The sequence below is a fragment of the Mustela nigripes genome, chromosome 2, assembly GCF_022355385.1.
Source record: "Mustela nigripes isolate SB6536 chromosome 2, MUSNIG.SB6536, whole genome shotgun sequence".
Classification (NCBI taxonomy): Eukaryota; Metazoa; Chordata; class Mammalia; order Carnivora; family Mustelidae; genus Mustela; species Mustela nigripes.
In genome coordinates, this window is record NC_081558.1 from 1,741,500 (window position 1) to 1,760,260 (window position 18,761).

General features: G+C 61.2%; 1 protein-coding gene across 4 annotated transcripts; it reads right to left on the reverse strand.

The window, feature by feature from the left end:
- Positions 1–590: 590 nt before the first annotated feature.
- On the reverse strand, positions 591–17,064 carry SGTA (small glutamine rich tetratricopeptide repeat co-chaperone alpha). Of its 4 annotated transcripts, none has more exons than XM_059388585.1 (12): positions 16,979–17,064; positions 9,605–9,743; positions 9,071–9,177; positions 8,689–8,773; positions 7,537–7,636; positions 6,203–6,307; positions 5,322–5,460; positions 4,825–4,887; positions 3,936–3,973; positions 3,084–3,173; positions 2,744–2,866; positions 591–1,821 (listed from the first exon to the last, which is right to left on the reverse strand). In XM_059388585.1, exons 2-11 carry the CDS (start codon positions 9,702–9,704, stop codon positions 2,752–2,754), a joined length of 942 nt encoding a protein of 313 aa, XP_059244568.1. In that variant the 5' UTR covers positions 9,705–9,743; positions 16,979–17,064; the 3' UTR covers positions 591–1,821; positions 2,744–2,751. The 4 variants fall into 4 exon arrangements, with proteins under 4 accessions (XP_059244568.1, XP_059244569.1, XP_059244567.1 ...); XM_059388586.1 differs by lacking the exon at positions 16,979–17,064 and adding an exon at positions 16,852–16,936; XM_059388584.1 differs by lacking the exon at positions 16,979–17,064 and adding an exon at positions 9,860–9,917.
- Positions 17,065–18,761: the final 1,697 nt, after the last annotated feature.

The following is an 18,761-nucleotide window of genomic DNA, read 5'->3' on the forward strand; positions in this document are numbered from 1 at the left end:
GGCGGCACATGCTGAGTGCAGCGCAGACCCGAAGGGGGTGGGTGGGGTGGGCGGACTCCGGAGAATGGAGACTGGTCTTGCAGGGACTGAGTCACGTCCCCTAACCCCCACCTACCGGACGCCAGGAGTACCTGATCATCACAGCCGTAGTTTGTGACAGCCACAGATGTCCCCAGCATCAGGACCTGCCCTGCAAGTCGCGTGCTGGCCTGGCTCCCCCCCTCCCTGGGAAGCTTGTTTCCCGGACTGCAGGTGGCCACCCCGCTCATGCGCGACAGGTACAAAAAGGGGCCCCGAGGGTTACCCCGGGGAGAGTGAGGTGCCCTCATGGCTCTGCCCGTGATGCCGGGGGTCCAGGCTGGCCCCCGGAGCGCGTGAGTTGGGAAGCGAAGGCGCGGCAGAGACCATACAGGAGCAGCACGGGATCTGCGGTTTCTGGAATCACCTGTGACCCGACACAGGAAGTCAGCCGTCGACACGACTGACCCCTGGTGTGGGCCTGAGGCGGGCACTCGAGGCTGGGGGTTTCTGGGAGCTTGGGGCAGGAGGGCAGGGGTGGCGCGAAAGGTCACGGCAGAGTGGAGCAGAGGTCGTGATACCTGTTTATTCCCCACACGTTTCTTGTCACCATGGCTAGCACTCAAGTTAGGACACATCTCGCTAGACGTGGGACGACTGTGGGGCTGGCAGTGGCCCGTCTTCCCACTAGTTACCTACAACACACACGTACTGGGTCTACCCCGCAGACGGCCCGGACCATGGGGGAACCTCACACGATCCAGATGCCAACACTGGTGCCCACAGACCTGCCCCCCCCATCCTGCCCGAGTGGAAGCCGTGGGCACATCCGCAGTGGCCCCGTGTCCTGGGCGGGCTGTCCGGCCATGGCTGGCACTCCTGCCCCGCCGGGAGCAGCTTGGACGGCTGTCTGCCGATGTCAGGCCGAGGCGGGGGTGGGAGGCACCGGGGACCCCTGCTGGCCTCCCAGCCCTGAACGGGACTGGAAAGCCTGCCAGGGACCCAACATGCCTGCCGGCAGGATCGTCTGTGGACAGAAGGGCAGTGGGCTGGACACCCAGCTGCGGACGGGCTTGGGGTCAGTCGGTCAGGACTCCTGGGACAAGAGGCTCAGAGATGAGACACGTGTCCATCCAAATGCTTGACTGGAAGCCAAGTCCCAGTACCTGGTCCCGTGCACCCCAGGACGGTCCCACCACCGCTCCCAACAGGGGTGCAAGGTCACGGAAATCGTCCTTTAGGAAAATGTGTCTGAAGAGCTCCTCAAACGAAAACCCACGGTCTGAGGGGCACGGCGGCCACTGGCGCCCAGACCACGGCTGGCAGTGAGCTCATTCGAGCAGGGCGCGGCTGGGGAGGCCAAGGTCGACTCAGAATTGGCTTCTCATGTCTCCTCTGCAGACAGACCACGGGGCTGCAGAAAGGGGCTCTGGGAGCCACGGGTGTCCCCGACGCGGCTCAACACAAAACGGGCAGCTTCCTGGAGAGCGGCTCGAGGACGCCCCCAGCCCGGGGCGCTCTAGGAGACACTTCCACGACCGAGTTTTCGGGGGGCTGGGAGAGATCAGTGCTGGTCTGCGTTTACAGCTTGCTGGCTCTGTTTCGAGAAGGGTCTAGGGGCCACGGGAAACTACAAACAGGGAGGGGACGGCGGAGGGAGTAACAAAAATCCATCTTAACATGCGGGTCCGATTTCTGTTTCTTTTTCTCTCTCGGGTGGTCCAAGGGGAGAAGACGGCAAAACGCGCGGTGGCTCCGGTGGGTGGCTCCGGTCGGTGGGAAGGAGCTGGCGGCGCCGGAGGGCTGGGGGAGGAGGCAGGAGGGCCGCGAGTCAGCGCAGCCAGGACCTCCCCGCAGGCTCTGCGGCTGAGAACGCGCCAACGCTGGCAAAGGCGTTTTGCAGGTTAAGTTACGATGTACAACAAATGCAAAACGGATCTCAACTAGGTTTTTTTTTCCTCTTTAAGAATGCTTTGGGGGAGAAAAAGGAAGAAACACGAGCTCAAATAATTAACGTTCGATGCTGCCGGCGGGGCGGTCCGAGTGGTTTTCCTTGCTGCTCGGTGGTTTTGGCATTTAAAACCTCTTCAACTATTTCTTATTTTTTATGACCTGTACACCAGCGTGGGGCTCGAACTCATGATCCCAAGATCAAGAACTGCACCCTCCACAGACTCAGCCTGCCAGGTGCCCCGTCCTTTGAAGTTTTTAACAGAAAATCCCAGTACAGGAGACAGGACAGTGACGAGGTCTCCTGGGCACAGGGGGAGTCTAGCGGCCCGGGGAGGGGGTGGCCCCGAGCCAGCCGTGGCCACAGGGACCCTCAGTCTGTTTTCTAGCAATCCTGCCGTAACAGCTGCTTCCAGCAAACACACACACACCCAGGCGAGCCCCGGGCAGGGCGGGGCTGTCCGCCACCTCCCAGGGACCTGGCTGGCATTGCCGCGGCTGCCCCGGGGCTTCCCACACAACCGCGGCCTGCCGGCACTCTGGCCGCTGCTGTGACACGGAACCCTAGGCGTGCAGCCCTCGTCTGCACAAGACCCACCTGAGTGACGGGCCACCCACAGACTCTCGCTGGAGGAGCAGGATGCGAGTGGAAAACACCTGGAAAGGGACCTGAGGATCCCAGACACCCCCCCCCCCCACGGAGACCCCCCCCACCTCATGGACCCAGAGCTGTCAAAAAGGGGTTTTCCCCACTCCGTGGCCCACGGGGACTCACGTGGGCGGTCACTCCTGCTGGTCGTCATTGCTGGCACTGGGGGTCCGGCTCCGGATCTGACTCCGGAGCTGTTCTATCAACTCTGGGTTCTGCTGCTGCATCTGCTGGGCGAACTGCTGGCCGCTGCGGGAGGGCCGGGCCCAGGCTTAACCAGAAGCCCAGGGCACCCTTCTGGCCACGTCCCAGGCGTGTGCCCCCACAGGCAGTAGGACTACTCACTGGAGGACACGGGGCCCGAGAGCGAGCTCAGGGACACAGCACCTTGGTTCTTATGCTCGTGGGTGGAACCCCGCCCACTCCCCCACCCCCGCCTCGGGCCCCATGAAGCAGGTCTACTCACGCCTGGATGAGACTGGCCAGGTCGTTCTGTGAGGGGCTGGTGCCGGGAGTCCCCAGGGGGTTGTGGCCACCCGAAATCATGCCGGACATGCTGCAGGGGGAGCCCACGATGAGACCGCCAGCCTGGCTGGCCCACTCCCGCCGGGCCCTGCCCTGCCACCCGCGAGCAGCTGTGTTACTGGCCGGCAGCCCTCCGGGGGCCCAGCACCAGCCCGGCCCACCCCTCTCTGATGGCGGCTGCCGTGAACTCCACCAGCTCACTCAAGAACAGCCTTTGTTTTTGGCTTAGAAACAGGGGTCTTCAACCAGGGGCCACGGGGCCACGTCCGGGGATGCTGGGCTGCCCCCATGGTACCCTGGATGTCCGGAGGGTGCCCTGCCCCGACAGCAGCGGTGCTGCGGAGAAGCTGGGCTTTAAGGTTTGACCACAGCCTGGCAGTTCTTCAGTAAGTAAAACAGAATCACCGCATACCCGGCCATCCTGCTTCTGGGTGTGGACCCAGAACAGCTCCCGACACGCAGGGAGAGAACCAGATGCAGACGGCCACATGGGGTGTGAGTCCACACATGTAACACGCCCAGATCAGGCTCCTTCACGGACGGGAAGGGGGCTCGTTCACGGGGACCGGGGGCTGGGGAGGTAGGACAGTGCCTCTAATGGGGACAGGGACTCTTTATGGGGTGATGGAATGTTCTGGCATGGAATGGTGATGGTTGCACAGGTGCATGTACTTAACGCCGCTGTACCGTAAACCCTAAAATGGTTAAAATGGCCAAATTCTGTTACGTGCATCCTGTCGCAATAAAAAAATAAATGTGACCCCAGACCCCAAGGAAGACGGCGGTCACTTACAGCTGCTGGACCTGCGGGTTGTTCATTAGGTTGGACGCCTGAGGAAAGAACACGTCGTCAGACGCGGCGCGCGCCAGCCACACAGCGTGCTCGCGGGGCCTGCTCGACGCCCCTCCTGACATCCGCTCGCCCACGGTTTACCGCTTTGATCCTGCTCGGATCTTGTCCCTCTTTAGGACCCATTTTAGGAGTGGCCGAGCGGGACACTGCAAGCGGCCTGCCTGGCATGGCTCACCTCCACGAGGGGCCAGAGTTGAGGTTCTTGGCTCTGTGGCCCAGGCTCTGCCCCGACCACCCACCCGGGTCGCCACCGACGGACGGCGGTGGTCGTGCCCCAACACGACTACAGATTCCGGCTGGTCGCCGACCCCAGGTTCAGGAGATCAAGAGCCGTGGCCACGGCCAGTCTGAGTCCTCCTGCCCCGCGGTGGGCTCGTGCACTCCACGCCAGCCCCTGGCAGTGCCCGGCTGTCCTGCCGGCCTGCGGACAAGGTGCCGCCCCCACCGATGGAGGCGGCCGGCAGCCCCTGGTTGCCCCGCGGGGATCTCTCTCTAGTGGGGACCCTGGGCCCTGAGGCGCGGTGAGGGAGCCCCACCGTGGACATGCCCGTGTGGGTACCAGCCCCGCACAGAACTAGTGCTTCCGGCCTTAAGTCGGGGTCTCATTAGGGGGTGGTGCTGCCCCCTGGGACATGGGGTGCTGTCCGGGGCCATCTGTGGCTGCCACACGGGGGCTGCTCCCGGCGCCGAGGGGGTGGGGCTGGGATGCTGCTCCGCCCATGGCACCCCGGTCACCGCCCCAGCGGGGGCAGCCCTGGCCCAAGGCAGGCGTACACAAGTGGACACAGGCGCGGGGCCAGGCCCCAGGGGAGGCGGGAGCGCAGGTTACCATGCTCATGAAGCTGGGGTTGTTGAGCAGGCCAGCGATGTCAAAGCTGCCGACGCCTCCTGTCTGTGGGGACAAGAAGAGCCCTGGTGAGTGATCATAGGACCATGACACCGACCCCTAATCGGAGACGGACGATCCCCCAGGGGGGCGGCTGGGATCCTGAGAGGCCTCGGCTCAGATGTCCTCTCACCCAGGAGCCAGGCCTCACGGCCAGACACCACCACGTCCAAGGCGCGTGCCCTGGGGTTGATTGCTTGGGAAAAGTACCACGTGAGGCTCAGACATCTTGGGCCCCCGCGCAGCCTGGAGAGCCCTCGGGGTGAGAAGTTCCCAGAGAATAATCACCCACCAGTCCACGGCCCACACCCCCAGCCCGACTGCCCCGGACTCCGATGGGGGTACTCGTCTGGGCTGTCCTAAGCCCAGGTCCCCGGTTTCCCACGGAAACCGGCCCACACCTCTCGGCTCCCACCCGCTCCCTTCCCGGGGCTGCTCACGGGACTCGGCGTCTCCCTCAACTTCAGCTCGGCTATCTTGAGGTTCGACTTGTAGGTCTCGTTGTCGGGATCCAGCTCCAAGGCCTTCTTGTAGTAGGCCACAGCCTCGGTGTGCTTGTTCAAGCTGGAGAGCGCGAGGCTGCGGGAGATACGGCAGCGCGTGGGGAGGGGCCCGGGAGGCTGCCCGCCGCGGCCTGGCGTCTGCTGGGGACGGCCTGAGAGGGCCCCGGGGGCAGAGAGGATGGACGTGTGGAAAGAACGCAAAGGCACAAGGGCTAGCGCCCGAGAGGACCCACAAAACGGGGCAGCCCAGAGGAGGGGCGCAGAGGCAGAGGGCAGGGTGGTCGCACGTGGCCAGCCTGTTCCTGGCACAGAACTCTTCAAGTCCTGCACCTCCCAGGTCACAGGCCCTCCTGGTTTCCTAACGAGCCCCTCTGATCACACCTGAGTTTATGCTCATGCGGTGACCTGGGGCTGGCGGCCAGGAAGACCAGATCTGGGATCTGGATCCTGTGACCCCCACACTGCCGGGAGGGGAGACGGCTGGAGAATGAAACTGAACAATGAGATACGGAGAAGGTCCCTGTTGGTGACGGCATCACACCCCATTCCAGGGGGACAGAACTCCCACCCGAGGACCCTCCTGTGAAGCCCTTCGTCTGCATCCTCTACGAGAATGCACAAGTGCATTCCAGCAAAACACAGGAGCACAGGGGAGCGAGCCGTGGGACTGATCCAGCAGCTGGGTCGGAAGGAGGGGAGGTCCAGATTCAGGACACGTGAATGGGGCCGAGTCCGGGCTCTGTCCACGCAGAGACTCAGGACTGCAGGTCGGCAGGTGGTGGAGAGTGGGGGGGGGTCCCTCCCCCTGGGGCACTCACCCCATCCTGCCGTAAGCTTTGCTGTAGGACGGGTCTATGCAGATGGCTCGCTCGCAGTCCTGCACAGCCCCAGTGTAGTTCCCCAGTTTGCTGTAGGCCGCGGCTCTGGGGACACAAAGCAGGGCGGGGCTTGCTCACTGCCAAGGAGGAGCCTTTTGGGGAGGAGCCTAGGCCTCCCAGTCAGTGGGGGGAGGGGGGTGGGGGGGGAGGGGGTGGGACACAGGGCTGCCAAAGGCCTCCGTCCGCGGAGCACCTGTGCTGGGGGCTGCACCAGCCTCCAGGGGAAACTGAGGCTGGAGGCCAAGCTGCTGGGCTCGACGATGCTGTGACGGGACCGGGATCCGAACCCCGAGTCCATGGGCCCAGCACCCAGGCTCCGCCCACCGTCGGGAGCCGGTGCCCGTTCTAGGTCAGGAACTAGACACTAACTCATCCCCCGCGCGAGCCCTGTCCAAGCTCTCGGGGTCTCCTCTCACGCCAGACGGCCTCTCAGACGGTTTCAGGTTTTAACACTGCACTTGGCGATTCCCCACATTCTGAAGCCCAGAAAGGCATCAGGTAGAAATACCGAGCAGCTAGGCCGGCGGAGGGCGTGTGGGGGGTTCCCGGACTACATGTGCGACTTTCCTGCCAACCTATTCGCGTTACTGCCCCCAAGAGTCAAAAGCAAGAAACTACAGTGACAAGCAGCTCTAGCTTAGCAACAGTGCACAGCGTGCGGCACCCCCGGCCCCCGCCACCCACTGTCGGCTCCCGGGGCCGGTGCCCTGGAGCGCGACCCTGCGTCTACTCCGCATTCCAGAGTCTGCCTCGTCAGCATGACGGTCCGTCCTGGGGGCCGGGGCAGAGCCGAGGCAGCTTTTCCTGTAAAACGACCAGCCAGGGGTGCCTGGGGGCTCTGTTGTGGAGTGTCTGCCTTCGGCTCAGGTCATGGTCCCAGGGTCCTGGGATCGAGTCCTACGTCGGGCTCTCTGCTCAGTGGGGACCCTGCTTCCCTCTCCCACTCCTCCTGCTTGTGTGCCCTCTCTCTCACTGTCTCCCTCTGTTAAATAAATAAAATCTTAAAAAGGGGAAAAAAAAAAAAAGAGAGAAAGGACCAGCCAGACGCGGCTTCCCACGGCTATGCTGCCGTGACCGTGGGCGGGAGACGTCACGCGTGGTCTGGCTTATTTCCTTGCCGCAGCATCTGTGCAGAAGGCTGCCCCCGATTTTAACCTAATGCTGTGCTCAGCTCCTATGGACCCGGGCTGGCCACCTGCTGCTGACCTGGGGCTCCGGCCGAGGGATCAGCAAGCGCCAGTACGAACGCCCTCCCGAGCGCACCCAGCCAGCACCTGTTACAGAAATAGACGGCATTGGCCGGGTTCAGCTCGATGGCTTTGCCGTAGAAGTGCACAGCGGCTTCAAAGTTCTCCACTTTCATCTGCTCGTTTCCTAAAGAGAAAAAGAAAACAGCGTGCGCCCCGCTGCTCCCGTCAGGCCCAAGGGCTCTGGGCATCAGGGCAGCTCTCCGGGGGCTTCTCTGAAGGGGTGAGAAGACTTTGGGGACCAGGCTGCAACACTCAGACGCAGGCTCCGGTGGGGGGTGGGCCGGTGGAGAGGGCGATGATGTGGTTTGCGTCTGGCATCCTGGGGCTCTGGCCTGAGATGGCCCTCTGACAACCGTCCCTGCTTTGGCTGCGACATTTGAAGACATAAGCCTCTAATACAGTCACTTTTGCTCCTTGGAAGTAACCAAGTTTCACGAAGTGCAATTCAAATAATCTAAAACGCACATTTTCCAAGTGTACAACTCAATGGTTTTTAAATATTCACAGGTGTCCATCACCATAATCTAATTCCAGAACATTCTATCACCCTCAAAAAGCACTGGTGACCCTATCAGCAGCCACCCGCCCACCCCCTCCCCAGCCTCTGATACACACTAACTCATTTCTGTGTCTGTGGAGGAGCCTGGTCTGGGCGTGTCACATGTGTGGACTCACACCCCATGTGGCCTCCTGTGTCTGGTTCCCTTCCTGAGTGTTGTGGGCTCAGGGTCCGTCCCTGGGGCAGCGTGTGGGGGCATATTGCCTGTTTGTGGCCAAGGGACACTTCAAAGTATGAACAGGTCACTCTTTGTTTATCTTTTTATCCCATTTATGGGTATTTGGGCTGGTCCACCTTTTGGCTGCTGCGGACACAGCGCATCTCTCCTGGGCCCATACTTGGGGAGGGTAGCGGCTGGGCCACGTGCCCAGTGTGACCACTGGGAACTGTCAGCCACATCCCCACATCCCCACGGGCCATGTGGGCGGGCCCTGCTCTCCGCACATCTTCACCCCGTGCACTCGGTGGCCCCCGTCCCCCGGAGCTGTGTGCTGTGCGGGTTTTCATGCACCGCTCCCCGCTACAGCGGCCGCCGCCCCGGGTGCCAGCCCGCCCCCGCCAGCCCCGCAGGCCAGGTGGGTGAGGGACCTGGCGCCGATGCGACCGTCTCGTCTCACCTTCTGTTTTGAGGCGCTCTGCCTCAGCCGAGTCCTCCTCTGAAGGTGGGGTTCGCTCGGGGCTCCTCAGATCCTGCGGCACCTCCTGGCCCCAAAATGTTGAGCTGCTTGAGGGGTGGCGGGCCACCTGACTGCCCGACTCCCCCACACCCCACACCCCCGGCCTCCCTTCTGCTCAGGGCCGCCCGAGAGGGCAGCTGAGCTCTAAGGGAGGGAACCTGGGGCCACGGTGGCTGCAGGCAGCTCCCTACTGCCCCGTCCGTGAGCCGGGAACCCCGCTCCACGGTGCTGGTCTGGGGGAAACACGGGCCTGCACAGGTGCTGCGGAGCCCCCCCGCCCATGCTCGCTGTGACTACCGCTCTGGGAAGCCCAGAGACTCACCTTGCCTGCGGCGGCTGCTTCAAATATTTCCGGAAGGGTCTGAGGGAGAGCAAGGTCATGGTCTTCCACGGTCACCCCAAAAGCGGTCTCCAGGCACTGGATTGCAACTGTGTGAACGGGACATATGCATTTTCTTCTGGACGCAGCCCAGACTTTGGGACTTTGGGGCTCAGAGGGAGTCCCTCCCCGACGAAACCCAGGTCAAGGCCTGGCACGTAGCAGAAGCCAAAACGCCATCTCCCACCCTATCGCCGTGGGCGGAGCCAACTGGACACCAAGGGGCTAGTGGCAGCGTCTGGGCAGAGGGCCGCTCAAGTGCCCGCCCGGCCTGGGCTCCTCACCCCCCAGCCCCAGCAGCTTCCACCCTCTTTAGGGAGAGAGCCTTTCTCCTCTCATCAGGGGAGTCGCACTCATGGGGTGGGAAGAATGTTCTGGAACCACCCCTCGATGAAGCAAGGGGAGATGACCAGAACACCCGCAGGAGGCCGGGCCTGGCTCTGTACGGCGGGAGGGCGGGCGGCGGCCCACACGTACCCTCCAAGCTCTCCTGGGCGTCGGACGAGAGCCCCCCGTGCCGGAGCTGGTCGTGCAGGAACCGGATGATGGCGTAGGCCAGGCGCTTCTTGTTATCCATCTTGAGACAGGAAGGGACCACGCCTCGGGTTTTCAGGATCTGCAGACCCAAGTCAAGGGTGTGAGGCGTGCAGACGGAGGGCATGGGAGTTGCGGAGACAGTGCCCATGGCACCTGCCATTCCAGGCCCCCCCAGACCGCCGGGCCCCGGCTCACCAGGCCTGCGCCGGCCTTGGCCCCGAGGAACACACTCGAAGTGCCTGGCCCAGTCTACCTGCAGCACAAGTGAGGGGAAACGGTTATGACCCGTGTCACAGCTGAGCCTCGAGGCTCCCCGGGAGGAGGAGCGCGCCCAGCCATCCTGCCTCCTCCTTCTGAAGAAGGCCCCGCGGCCTTGGCCGCCACCACCGTTTCACAGACGCAGCGGCACCAGGGGGCTCCCAGGGATGCGGAGGGCTGGCCCACAAGCTAGTCCTGGAGGTCTCCGAACCCTGATTTAGCTGAGCACAACGCAGCCCCAGTCCCACCGGCTTCTGCACTCAGACTGAGGAACAAGGTCATGGGGGTAGGAGGGCCCGAGACAGCTGGGGTCAGGGGAGGAGGGGCCCAGAGCAGACCAAGTGGGCCCAGAGGCACGGAGCCCCTTGCAGGCCATCCGAGGGCCTCTCCTGATCCCTCTGCCGTGTGCTGCACTCCCAGGCCAGGAGTGGTCCTGCCTCAGGGACTCTGGGCCATGTCTGGGCGTCTCTGGTACTCCTGGCACCGGGCGGTGAGGGCCTCTGCTCAGCCCCGGCTCCCAGAATATCCGCACAATGGAAAACTATCCTGCTCTAGGGTCAGCAGTGCCCAGGGGAGAGCCCTGCTCTGGAGCGTTGCAGGCATGAGGGGTCTGCTACCCGAGGGTCTCTGATGGGTCCGGCCCGTCACAGCACCGTCTCACCCCTCCACACCACGACCTCCACGGCCGCTCCCGCCGAAAGGCAACAGGCTGGGGACAGGGATCTGGGAGGAGGGGCTGAGGCCGCTCAGGTCCACGTGCACAGCCAGAACCCGCAGCAGGAAGCGCCTCAATCTCCCCAAAACACCTCCGGGGGTGAACGGCCTGCGCCCCACAGAAAACAAGGAGCAGGCCTCCTGACCACCTTCTCATGAACCTGTCATCGGACACTATAGTTAAAGCGGGGAAGAGCCCGTCACGTGGCCCCGGCTCTCACGGGGAGACGGTGCCAGCGCGGGGGCGGGGGGCCACCGGACAAGGGCAGGCGAGACACTCGGTGCCGGCCGTGCACAGAGAGCTCGGGCTCCGGATCCCGGAATCTACGTCCACCCACAGTTGCCTCTTAAGGAGAGGGGGTCAGATACAGGCCACAGGGCGGGAGTCCACGCATGTGACACGTCCAGAACAAGCACATCCGTGCACGGGAAGGGGGCTCGTGGGGGCCGGAGGCTGGGGGAGGCGGGAATGATGGCTGATGGGGATCGAGTTTCCTTTTGGGGTGATGGAATGTTCTTGACTTTCAGGAAGGGGACAGTCGCACTATGAATACACACCAAAGTCTACTGAACTTTAGGGTACGTGAATTATACCTCAAAACACCCGTATTCTGTAAAGCTGGTGAAGAAATTAAAGCTCTGTGAGGATGGTAACAGCTCCCCATTTCTGGACACATTAAGCTGGCACGCACCCGTGGCCGGAGACTCCCTAGAACTGGAAGGTCTGGGATCAGGACAGGCCGGTGCTTGGAGGACGGCTGGCCGGTCCCAGACCAGAGGACCTCAGGGGCGAGAGAGGCTCACAGAGACCAACCCCCTCAATCCATTCATTTTGGGGGAAATCAAGCCCCAGAAGATGAGTCCTGGTCCCCAGCTGAGAAATCTAGAGAGCAAACCAGTCAGTCTGCTCACCTCCACCTAAGAAGAAATGACTGACACGTCAGACTGTTTTCATTTTAGGCGTCTGTCTCGGCAGCGGCAGATTTACAGCAGCTGACAGACACGACCCCGGTGTCCGCCACGGGCGAACGCATCAGCACAGTGCGGTCCGTCCACATGCGGGAACATGGTCCAGCCTCAGGAAGGGAGGGACCCTCACCCCTGCCACCAAGCGGAGGGACCGCAGGGACACGGGGCTCGGTGAGAGCGGCCAGACCCAGAAGGACCCGTCCCGCAGGACCCCACTCCCAGGAGGCCCAGAGGAGTCCCGTCCGCACAGAGAGGAGAGGGTGGGAGCCGGGGCTGGGGAGTCCGTGCTTCGTGGGGACAGAGTCTCCGAGTGGGGGGAGGGACAGTTCTGGAGCCGGAGGGCGGAGGGCCGCGGGCCGGTGTGCGTGTGCTCTCCGCTGCGGAGCTGTGTGCTTACGGACAGTTAAGGGTGTCTGGGGGGCTCAGTCATTGAGCGTCTGCCTTCAACTCAGGTCATGATCCCAGGGTCCTGGGATCGAGCCCCATGTCGGGCTTACTGCTCAGTGGGGAGCCTGCTTCTCCCTCTCCCACTCCCCCTGCTTGTTGTTCTGTCTCTCGCTGTCTCTCTATCAAATAAAGAAAGAAAAACTTTAAAAAAAAAAAAAAGGTTATGAAAACGCTAAACTATGCTATGCGTATCTTAACATAATTAGAATTTTGTTTCCTTTTGTTTTCGAAGTCTGAGGTCCTCCCCTTCAGACGAACGGTCTCGGGCCCTTCGTGTGCTGTGTTCTAAGTCAGGCCTCGAGAGTCACGGCTGGGCAGCTGCCTGTGGGGATCGAATCTTGAGTTCTTAAGTCACATAAGTGGCTACATCCCACCTCTGGGCTCCAGGCACCAGTTCTGGGGGTGCTTCCCCTCCATTCCCACGGGTCACTCATTCTGGGCTTTACGCAGTCACGCGTGTGTATGCCAGGACGGGACTCCGTCTCCCCTCCCAGGGAACGGATACGAGTCCTGATGGTGCTGGGAGCTTGCTCAAGAGCGGACTGAGAAAGGAAACCTGGTCTTCGGCAGACGCTTCCCACCCTCCTGGTCTGGCTGGTGAGAGGGGGCGGGGAGGGCAGGGTGTGAGACTATTGAGGCAGGCAAGGGATCGAAAACCTAAAGACCCAGTCACGCTCCTTTCTGGCACACTTCCGGTCCTTCCCATGCCCCCAGCCCCTGGAGCCTCAGGGCCTTTGCACGAGAGGATCCCCTGCTCCCAACAGACTTGAAGCACCGTGGTCTGATTTCCCTGGCATAAGCTCTCACTGCCTCCTTCCTGGGCTTCTCCTGGTCTGTTGCTTGGTCTTCTTTCAAGTGCTGGCCCCTCCAATGCGACTCACTGTTTAGTCGGAGCCCCTTGGAGCCTGCCCTGGGCCTGGCGTACGGATGCCAGGCCACGGAGGCCGGATCCGCCTGGAGGACCAGGGCCTGGAGTCATGTCACAGGTCCGGCCATTTCTGTCCGAGGCCCGTTCCGTTTCTCCTCCCCCACCCTAAGCAAAGGGATGCTCTTTGTCCCGTCTGGAAGAGTCCCAGCCAATGCCCTCACTCTCCTCTTCCACAAAATGGGTTAACAAGGGCGTCCTTGCCAGCTGTGACAAGAATTCACCACCCCATGCAGGGTTTCGCTACCTCGGCACTATCGACACCAGGGGCTGGGCTGTTCTTTGCTGGGGGGGCAGCTGTCCTGTGCAGTGCCGAGTGGTAACAGCATCCTTGGTCTCTGTCCACTGTGCCCAAGGTAAGGGACAGAATCTCCTCGGGGTAATACCCCTCAGGTCAAGGGGTTCCACTGACCCCCAGGAGTGTCTGAGTTCTGTAACCACGTGACTCCTGAGGTCCTGGGACACTACACACATTGAAATGCGCACACTGAGCGCAGACGCCAGGGTCGCCCTGATTTGTACCCTCTGACCCCGGGGGATTTACTCTGGTGTCCAGAGTGAGCAGGCACCAGACTCAGTACTTTCCCAAATCATCAAGGCAGGGTCTCTTCCGCTTGGCCCTAACATTAGGGGCAGGTCACTCTCAATGGGGGCGTCCTGAGCACCGTGGGGTTCAGCATCCCCGGCCACACCCCTTCAATGCCAGGAGCACCCCCTCCACAGAGGTAACAACCACAGATGTCCCCAGACATGGCCAAACCACCCAGCTGAAAATCACTGAAACTCCAAGTGGGAAAAATAAAGGCTCTAAATCAGCAGAAGCGAGATGTTTTTTTTCTGGCCAAAGAACTTTGCTCTAAGCTTTCTGAAAACCTTCTGTTTGCACATTTTGGGCTTGGGCCCTGCAGCCAAGGAAGCCCGGGTCCTCAGCCGAGGAAGGTCCCCAAGGCGCGAGGAGGAGCCCGCACGCCGTCCGACACGGGCTCCACACAACGTTGCTTCCTTGTGCGACAGTCTGCGGGTCTTACCCACGCGTGGCTTTTGAGATGAAGCACCTTCCGCTCCCCACAAAGTGGGGCCCAACAAAACACGGGGACAGCACTTCTCCTCGTCCCCTACCAGGCACCCAGAGCCTGCAGAACAATCCCAACTTGTAGGGCTTTGGCTGCCGGACAAAAGTCTCCGAGAAGGCCTCCTCTCTGAACAGTGAGGGCTTTATGAGCTCCCAGCACCGCCGAAGTGCCAGGCGAGCCTGGGCAGGGGGTATCTCGGGGCCAGCTCCTCCGGTGGTCTTCACGGTCCCTCCCGGCTCTCAGTCCACCTTCTCATTTCCTCATTTTATTTTATTTTTCTAAACATTTTATTTATTTATTTGACAGAGATCACAAATGGGCGGAGAGGCAGGCAGAGAGGAGGGAAGCAGGCTCCCCGCTGAGCAGAGAACCCGATGTGGGGCTCGATCCCAGGACCCTGAGACCATGACCTGAGCCGAAGGCAGAGGCTTAACCCACTGAGCCACCCAGGCGCCCCGATTTCCTCATTTTAAAAATAACAACAACTTCTACTTCTTTGATTTGCCTGCCCAGAACTGGTCAAGGGGGAAAAAAACCGCGTGTTTTTCCACCCTGGACGGTGGAGTGCCCACTGCTGAGGGCTGCCTGCCTCCAGCCTGCACCCAGAGCTCGGCCCACAAACAGCAGCGTGCGAAGCCAGTGCCCCGGTGCCCTCTCTGGTCCCAGCACACCCCCGGTGTCCAAGCAAGGGCTGTCCCAAGGCTTGAGCCCACCACCCTCACCACAGCCTGCTGTCTTCTAAAACGCCGCCAGAATGTCCTGCATCCTTGAAGACCATCAAAAGCTCCTGAAACTTCACAAATGCACATGGGAAGCCCTTCACCAAACGCTCAGTGTCTCCACTCAAACCCAGCCGCTCACCGTTCCTCCAGCCCACCTGGAAACTCTTGATTCCCTAAAACACTGAGCTGCAAAGTTATCTCAGAGCTAGACGCCCTCTTTTTCCAGCAAAGTCCAAGCACCAGCCTAATCACTGGCCCAGACGGCTTTAAACCCGTCTGTCGTCTGACCCCGGGCCTCACCCAGACTGTGAGCACGGGACAGACGTCTTCGCTTTCACCCTCGCACTCAGCAGTGTCTGATCCGTAGGGTCCTGGGAAACGGTGAGATCCCTGTCAAACCCAGAGCCCCTGACCAAGTTCCCAGGGAAGCCCGGAGGAGACAACAAACCCCGGGCCTCGCCTGCCTACTGACGACTGCCTTCATTCCTACAACCCCCTTGCTGAGCATCTCCCACAGAGGCCAGTGCTGGGTCTTGGACCCCCCCCAAAAAAGGGGGGGGGACAAAGTAAGTCAGACAACGTAATCTCGCAGTCTGGGGGGGAGGCAACCCCACTTACAGCCGCTCGCCCGTCCTCAAAGACCGATGGTGAACCGCAGGTGAAACCCTTGGCGCGTTGAGCGCTTTCCCGGCCCCGCGCTCAGCGCAGCCCTCGGAAGGGGTCTGCGATCACTTTCTGAAAAGGGCCACAGGGCTCCTGTGGAAACCGCGCACCTTTGTTCTTGGGCAAAAGCTGTCCCCAGTTTTGTGACGGGGCGCCCCACCCCCCACTTCACTTACAGAAACAGGCTGCAGCTGGATTGGGCCTGCTCACAGCCAGCCGAGCCCCTGGGTTGTTTGCGCCAATCCCCATTGTACAGAAGGAAAAACTGAGGCTCTGAAAGATAGGGGGGCTACCCGAGGTCATCCAGCTTAGAAGACCCAAACCAGGAACTCTAGGCCCAGCAGTCAGATTCCAGAGCCTAAATTCCGAAGCGCCCTTTCCTCTCCCCGCAAAACCTTCACGTGATCTCGTGAGTTCATCCCCCACCCCCTTGTGTGCCGCTCAGGCTGGCGGAGAAGCCCTGGTCCCGGGGAAGGTTGAACTCCCCGCTGTGGACACTGTGACGGTTCCCCGTGGGGAAGTCCGGGGCACCCCGGGGGTGTTGGGCGGCATCCTTGTGCCCCACCTACTTGCTGCCAGGAGCCCACCCAGTCGTGGCAACAACAAATGACCCCCAGACATTGCCCTGCGTCCTCCAGGGCGACAAAACCACTGGACTGGGAAGAGGAAAAGCAGACAGCCCAACCAGACCCAGAAAACCACAGGGAGCCGGGCCATCGTCCCGCGTCCGGGGTGCAGAATGCACACACTTTCCCGCACCTAATACACCAGCCATTCTCCAGCCAACTCTTAACAAGCAGCAGGAGCCTGAGCAGAGCATGACCTGCTCATTAACCTCGCAGAGAGCCTAGGAAGCACGTTCTTCTGGGGTCCCTGCTGCACAAGACACGCGCCGCTCAGAGGGAAGCGATGAGCCCCGGCTCGGGCAGCCAGGAGAGGGGTGCAGCCGGTCCTCGCCCGGCTCCTTCCCGCCGCCAGCACAACCGACAGAAGCCCCGGGCTGGGAAAGGCCGAACCACCGCGGACCCCACCGAGCTCTCACTCTGCGCTGGCCCCAAGACCGCCACCCCTCACCCCGCACCCCAACCAATCAGGCAGGGACCGTGAGGACGCCCATCTTACTGCGGGGGAAACTGAGGCTCCGGGGAGCCAAGAGGCTGGCCAGGTGGAGGGTGGCGGCGCTGGGAAAGGACCCCGACCCGCGCCCCACGAACGGGGTCCCCATTCAAAGGGACTGTGTTTCCGGGAAGCAGAAGACACCCTCACTGCTAGCGGGGCACTTCCGACTCCTGCTGTCCACCCACGGGCCTGCGCCCAGCATCTCCCGGGCCTGGGGTCCGGGGTAGGATGACCAGGGCCGGCGAAGGCCTGCCCGACGCCACCTGCCTCAGTTTCCCCTTTGCGCCGCCCACTCACAGCAGCCAGTGGATCGCGGGATCCTCGCCCCAGACCAACCGGTCTTTACGGGCCCTGGAGGCCCGGGAGTTCCGAGCCGCGGACCCCCGGCCCACCCCGCTCAGCGCCGGACCCCGCTACGACTCACCTCTCAGGCGGCCGAACGCCGACCCACCGACGGCTGCGCCTGCGCACCGCGGCGCTGCCCGGCCCCGCCCCCGGCCGCGACGCCTGCGCGGAAGGAGCCGGCTCCCGTTGTGTTTTCTTCTGCGCAAGCGCATTAATGATCGAGGCGGGCGTGGGGAGAAGTGACGTCACTTAGAGGTGGGGGCGAGCTGGTCGTTAGGGCAACTGACCTCTGCGACCGAACGGAGGCCGGAAGTCAGGACGGAGTCCCCCTCTCGGGCGGGAACGGAGCGGTGCATGGTGGGACGGTGGCGGACTCCGGGAGGTCGGCAGGGCCGGTCACGTGGCACCGAGCCGGCCACGTGGTGTTGCGGTGTTTGGGCAGCTGGCTCCTGGAGCCGCGCATGCGCCGTGTGCCGGGGAGCGAGCGGTTCCCACAATCTTTTGCATTTACTCACGCACCCGTCGTCCCACAAACGCGCTCTCTCAGTCATTCAACGCATGGGACGTAAGGGAACGTCTTTGTTTACAGCAGGTGCCTAGTAGCCAACACTAGTTGGCAGTACTAGTTTGCAGTACTGCAAACCAACAGGGTTTGCTCCCGTTCCCTTGTGCTGGCGTTGACGAGCTGCAAACTAGTCAACTGGGACGTAAACTAGCCCTTTCCAGCGGATGGCGAGCTCTAAAGACAAAAGCGGCGTGCTGGGATTATGACTGGGGAGGCAGAGGGCCGGGGGAATGGTTAGGAAAGATCGACCTGGTAGAGGTGGGTTTGGGGGATGAGGAACAGACTCCGGGAATGGAAAACGGCGAAACTGAAGACTCACAACCGATCACCGTTAGTGTTAAAGTTGCAAGTAGTGTTCTCCTAATTAGCTTTTCTCCTATTTATTTTTTTAAGATTTTATTTATTTGAGAGAGACAGACACAGTGAGAGAGGAAACACAAGCAGGGGGACTCCTCGCTGCGCTGGGAGCCTGCTGTGGGGGCTTGATTCCAGGACCCCGGGATCATGACCTGAGCTGAAGGCAGATGCTTAAGGACTGAGCCACTCGAGGGCCCCCTTTTATCCTATTTAAAACACAGGCATATTTTTAAAAAGATTTTATTTATTTATTTGAAAAAGATTACAAGTAGGCGGGGAGGCAGGCAGAGGGGGTGGGGGGAGGAGGCACCCCAACGAGCAGAGAGCCTGATGTGGGTCTCCATCCCAGGACCCTGAGATCATGACCTGAGCTGAAGGCAGAGGCTTTAATCCACTGAGCCACCCAGGCGCCCCAAAACACAGGCATGTTTGAAGCCCGGAGTTCTTTAATTTCTTTTGCAGAAATAGGGGAGTGGGGTTTTTGGCCACTTTAGCTCTAGGAAATTTTCCTACCTGGAAGGAAGGACGCCTTAGGTCAAGATTTTGTTTTAACAGGGGCGCCTGGGTGGCTCAGCCAGTTAAGTGTCTGCCTTCAGCTTAGGTCATGATCCCAGGGTCCTGGGATCAAGCCCCGCATCAGGCTCTCTGCTCGACAGGGAGCCTGCTTCCTCCTCTCTCTCTCTCTCTCTCTGCCTGCCTCTGTGCCTACTTGTGATCTCTCTCTGTCAAATAAATAAATAAAATCTTAAAAAAAAAAAGATTTTGTTTTAACAGACGACAATAGTTATAGGTTAGGATACTGCACCGTTTCAAAAACACCTGTTGTTTGAAGTCCTGGATTCATTTACTGAAGCTTTCTCGACTTATACAAAAACTGCCCTTAATTTAGGGGATTCACCGGATTCTGCTGATGTATGTGTCCCGCCTCTATTCGTTCCAA

What these genes read in the sequence shown, in the direction of transcription:
- SGTA (XM_059388585.1), bottom strand. Translation starts at nt 9,704, where the DNA reads ATGGATAACAAGAAGCGCCTGGCCTACGCCATCATCCGGTTCCTGCAC. An exon ending in CGCCCAGGAGAGCTTGGAGG is followed by an intron (nt 9,178 to 9,604) that starts GTACGTGTGGGC and finishes CCGTTCACACAG; the next exon opens with TTGCAATCCAGTGCCTGGAG. An exon ending in AACCCGCAGGTCCAGCAGCT is followed by an intron (nt 3,174 to 3,935) that starts GTAAGTGACCGC and finishes CTCCCCCTGCAG; the next exon opens with CATGTCCGGCATGATTTCGG.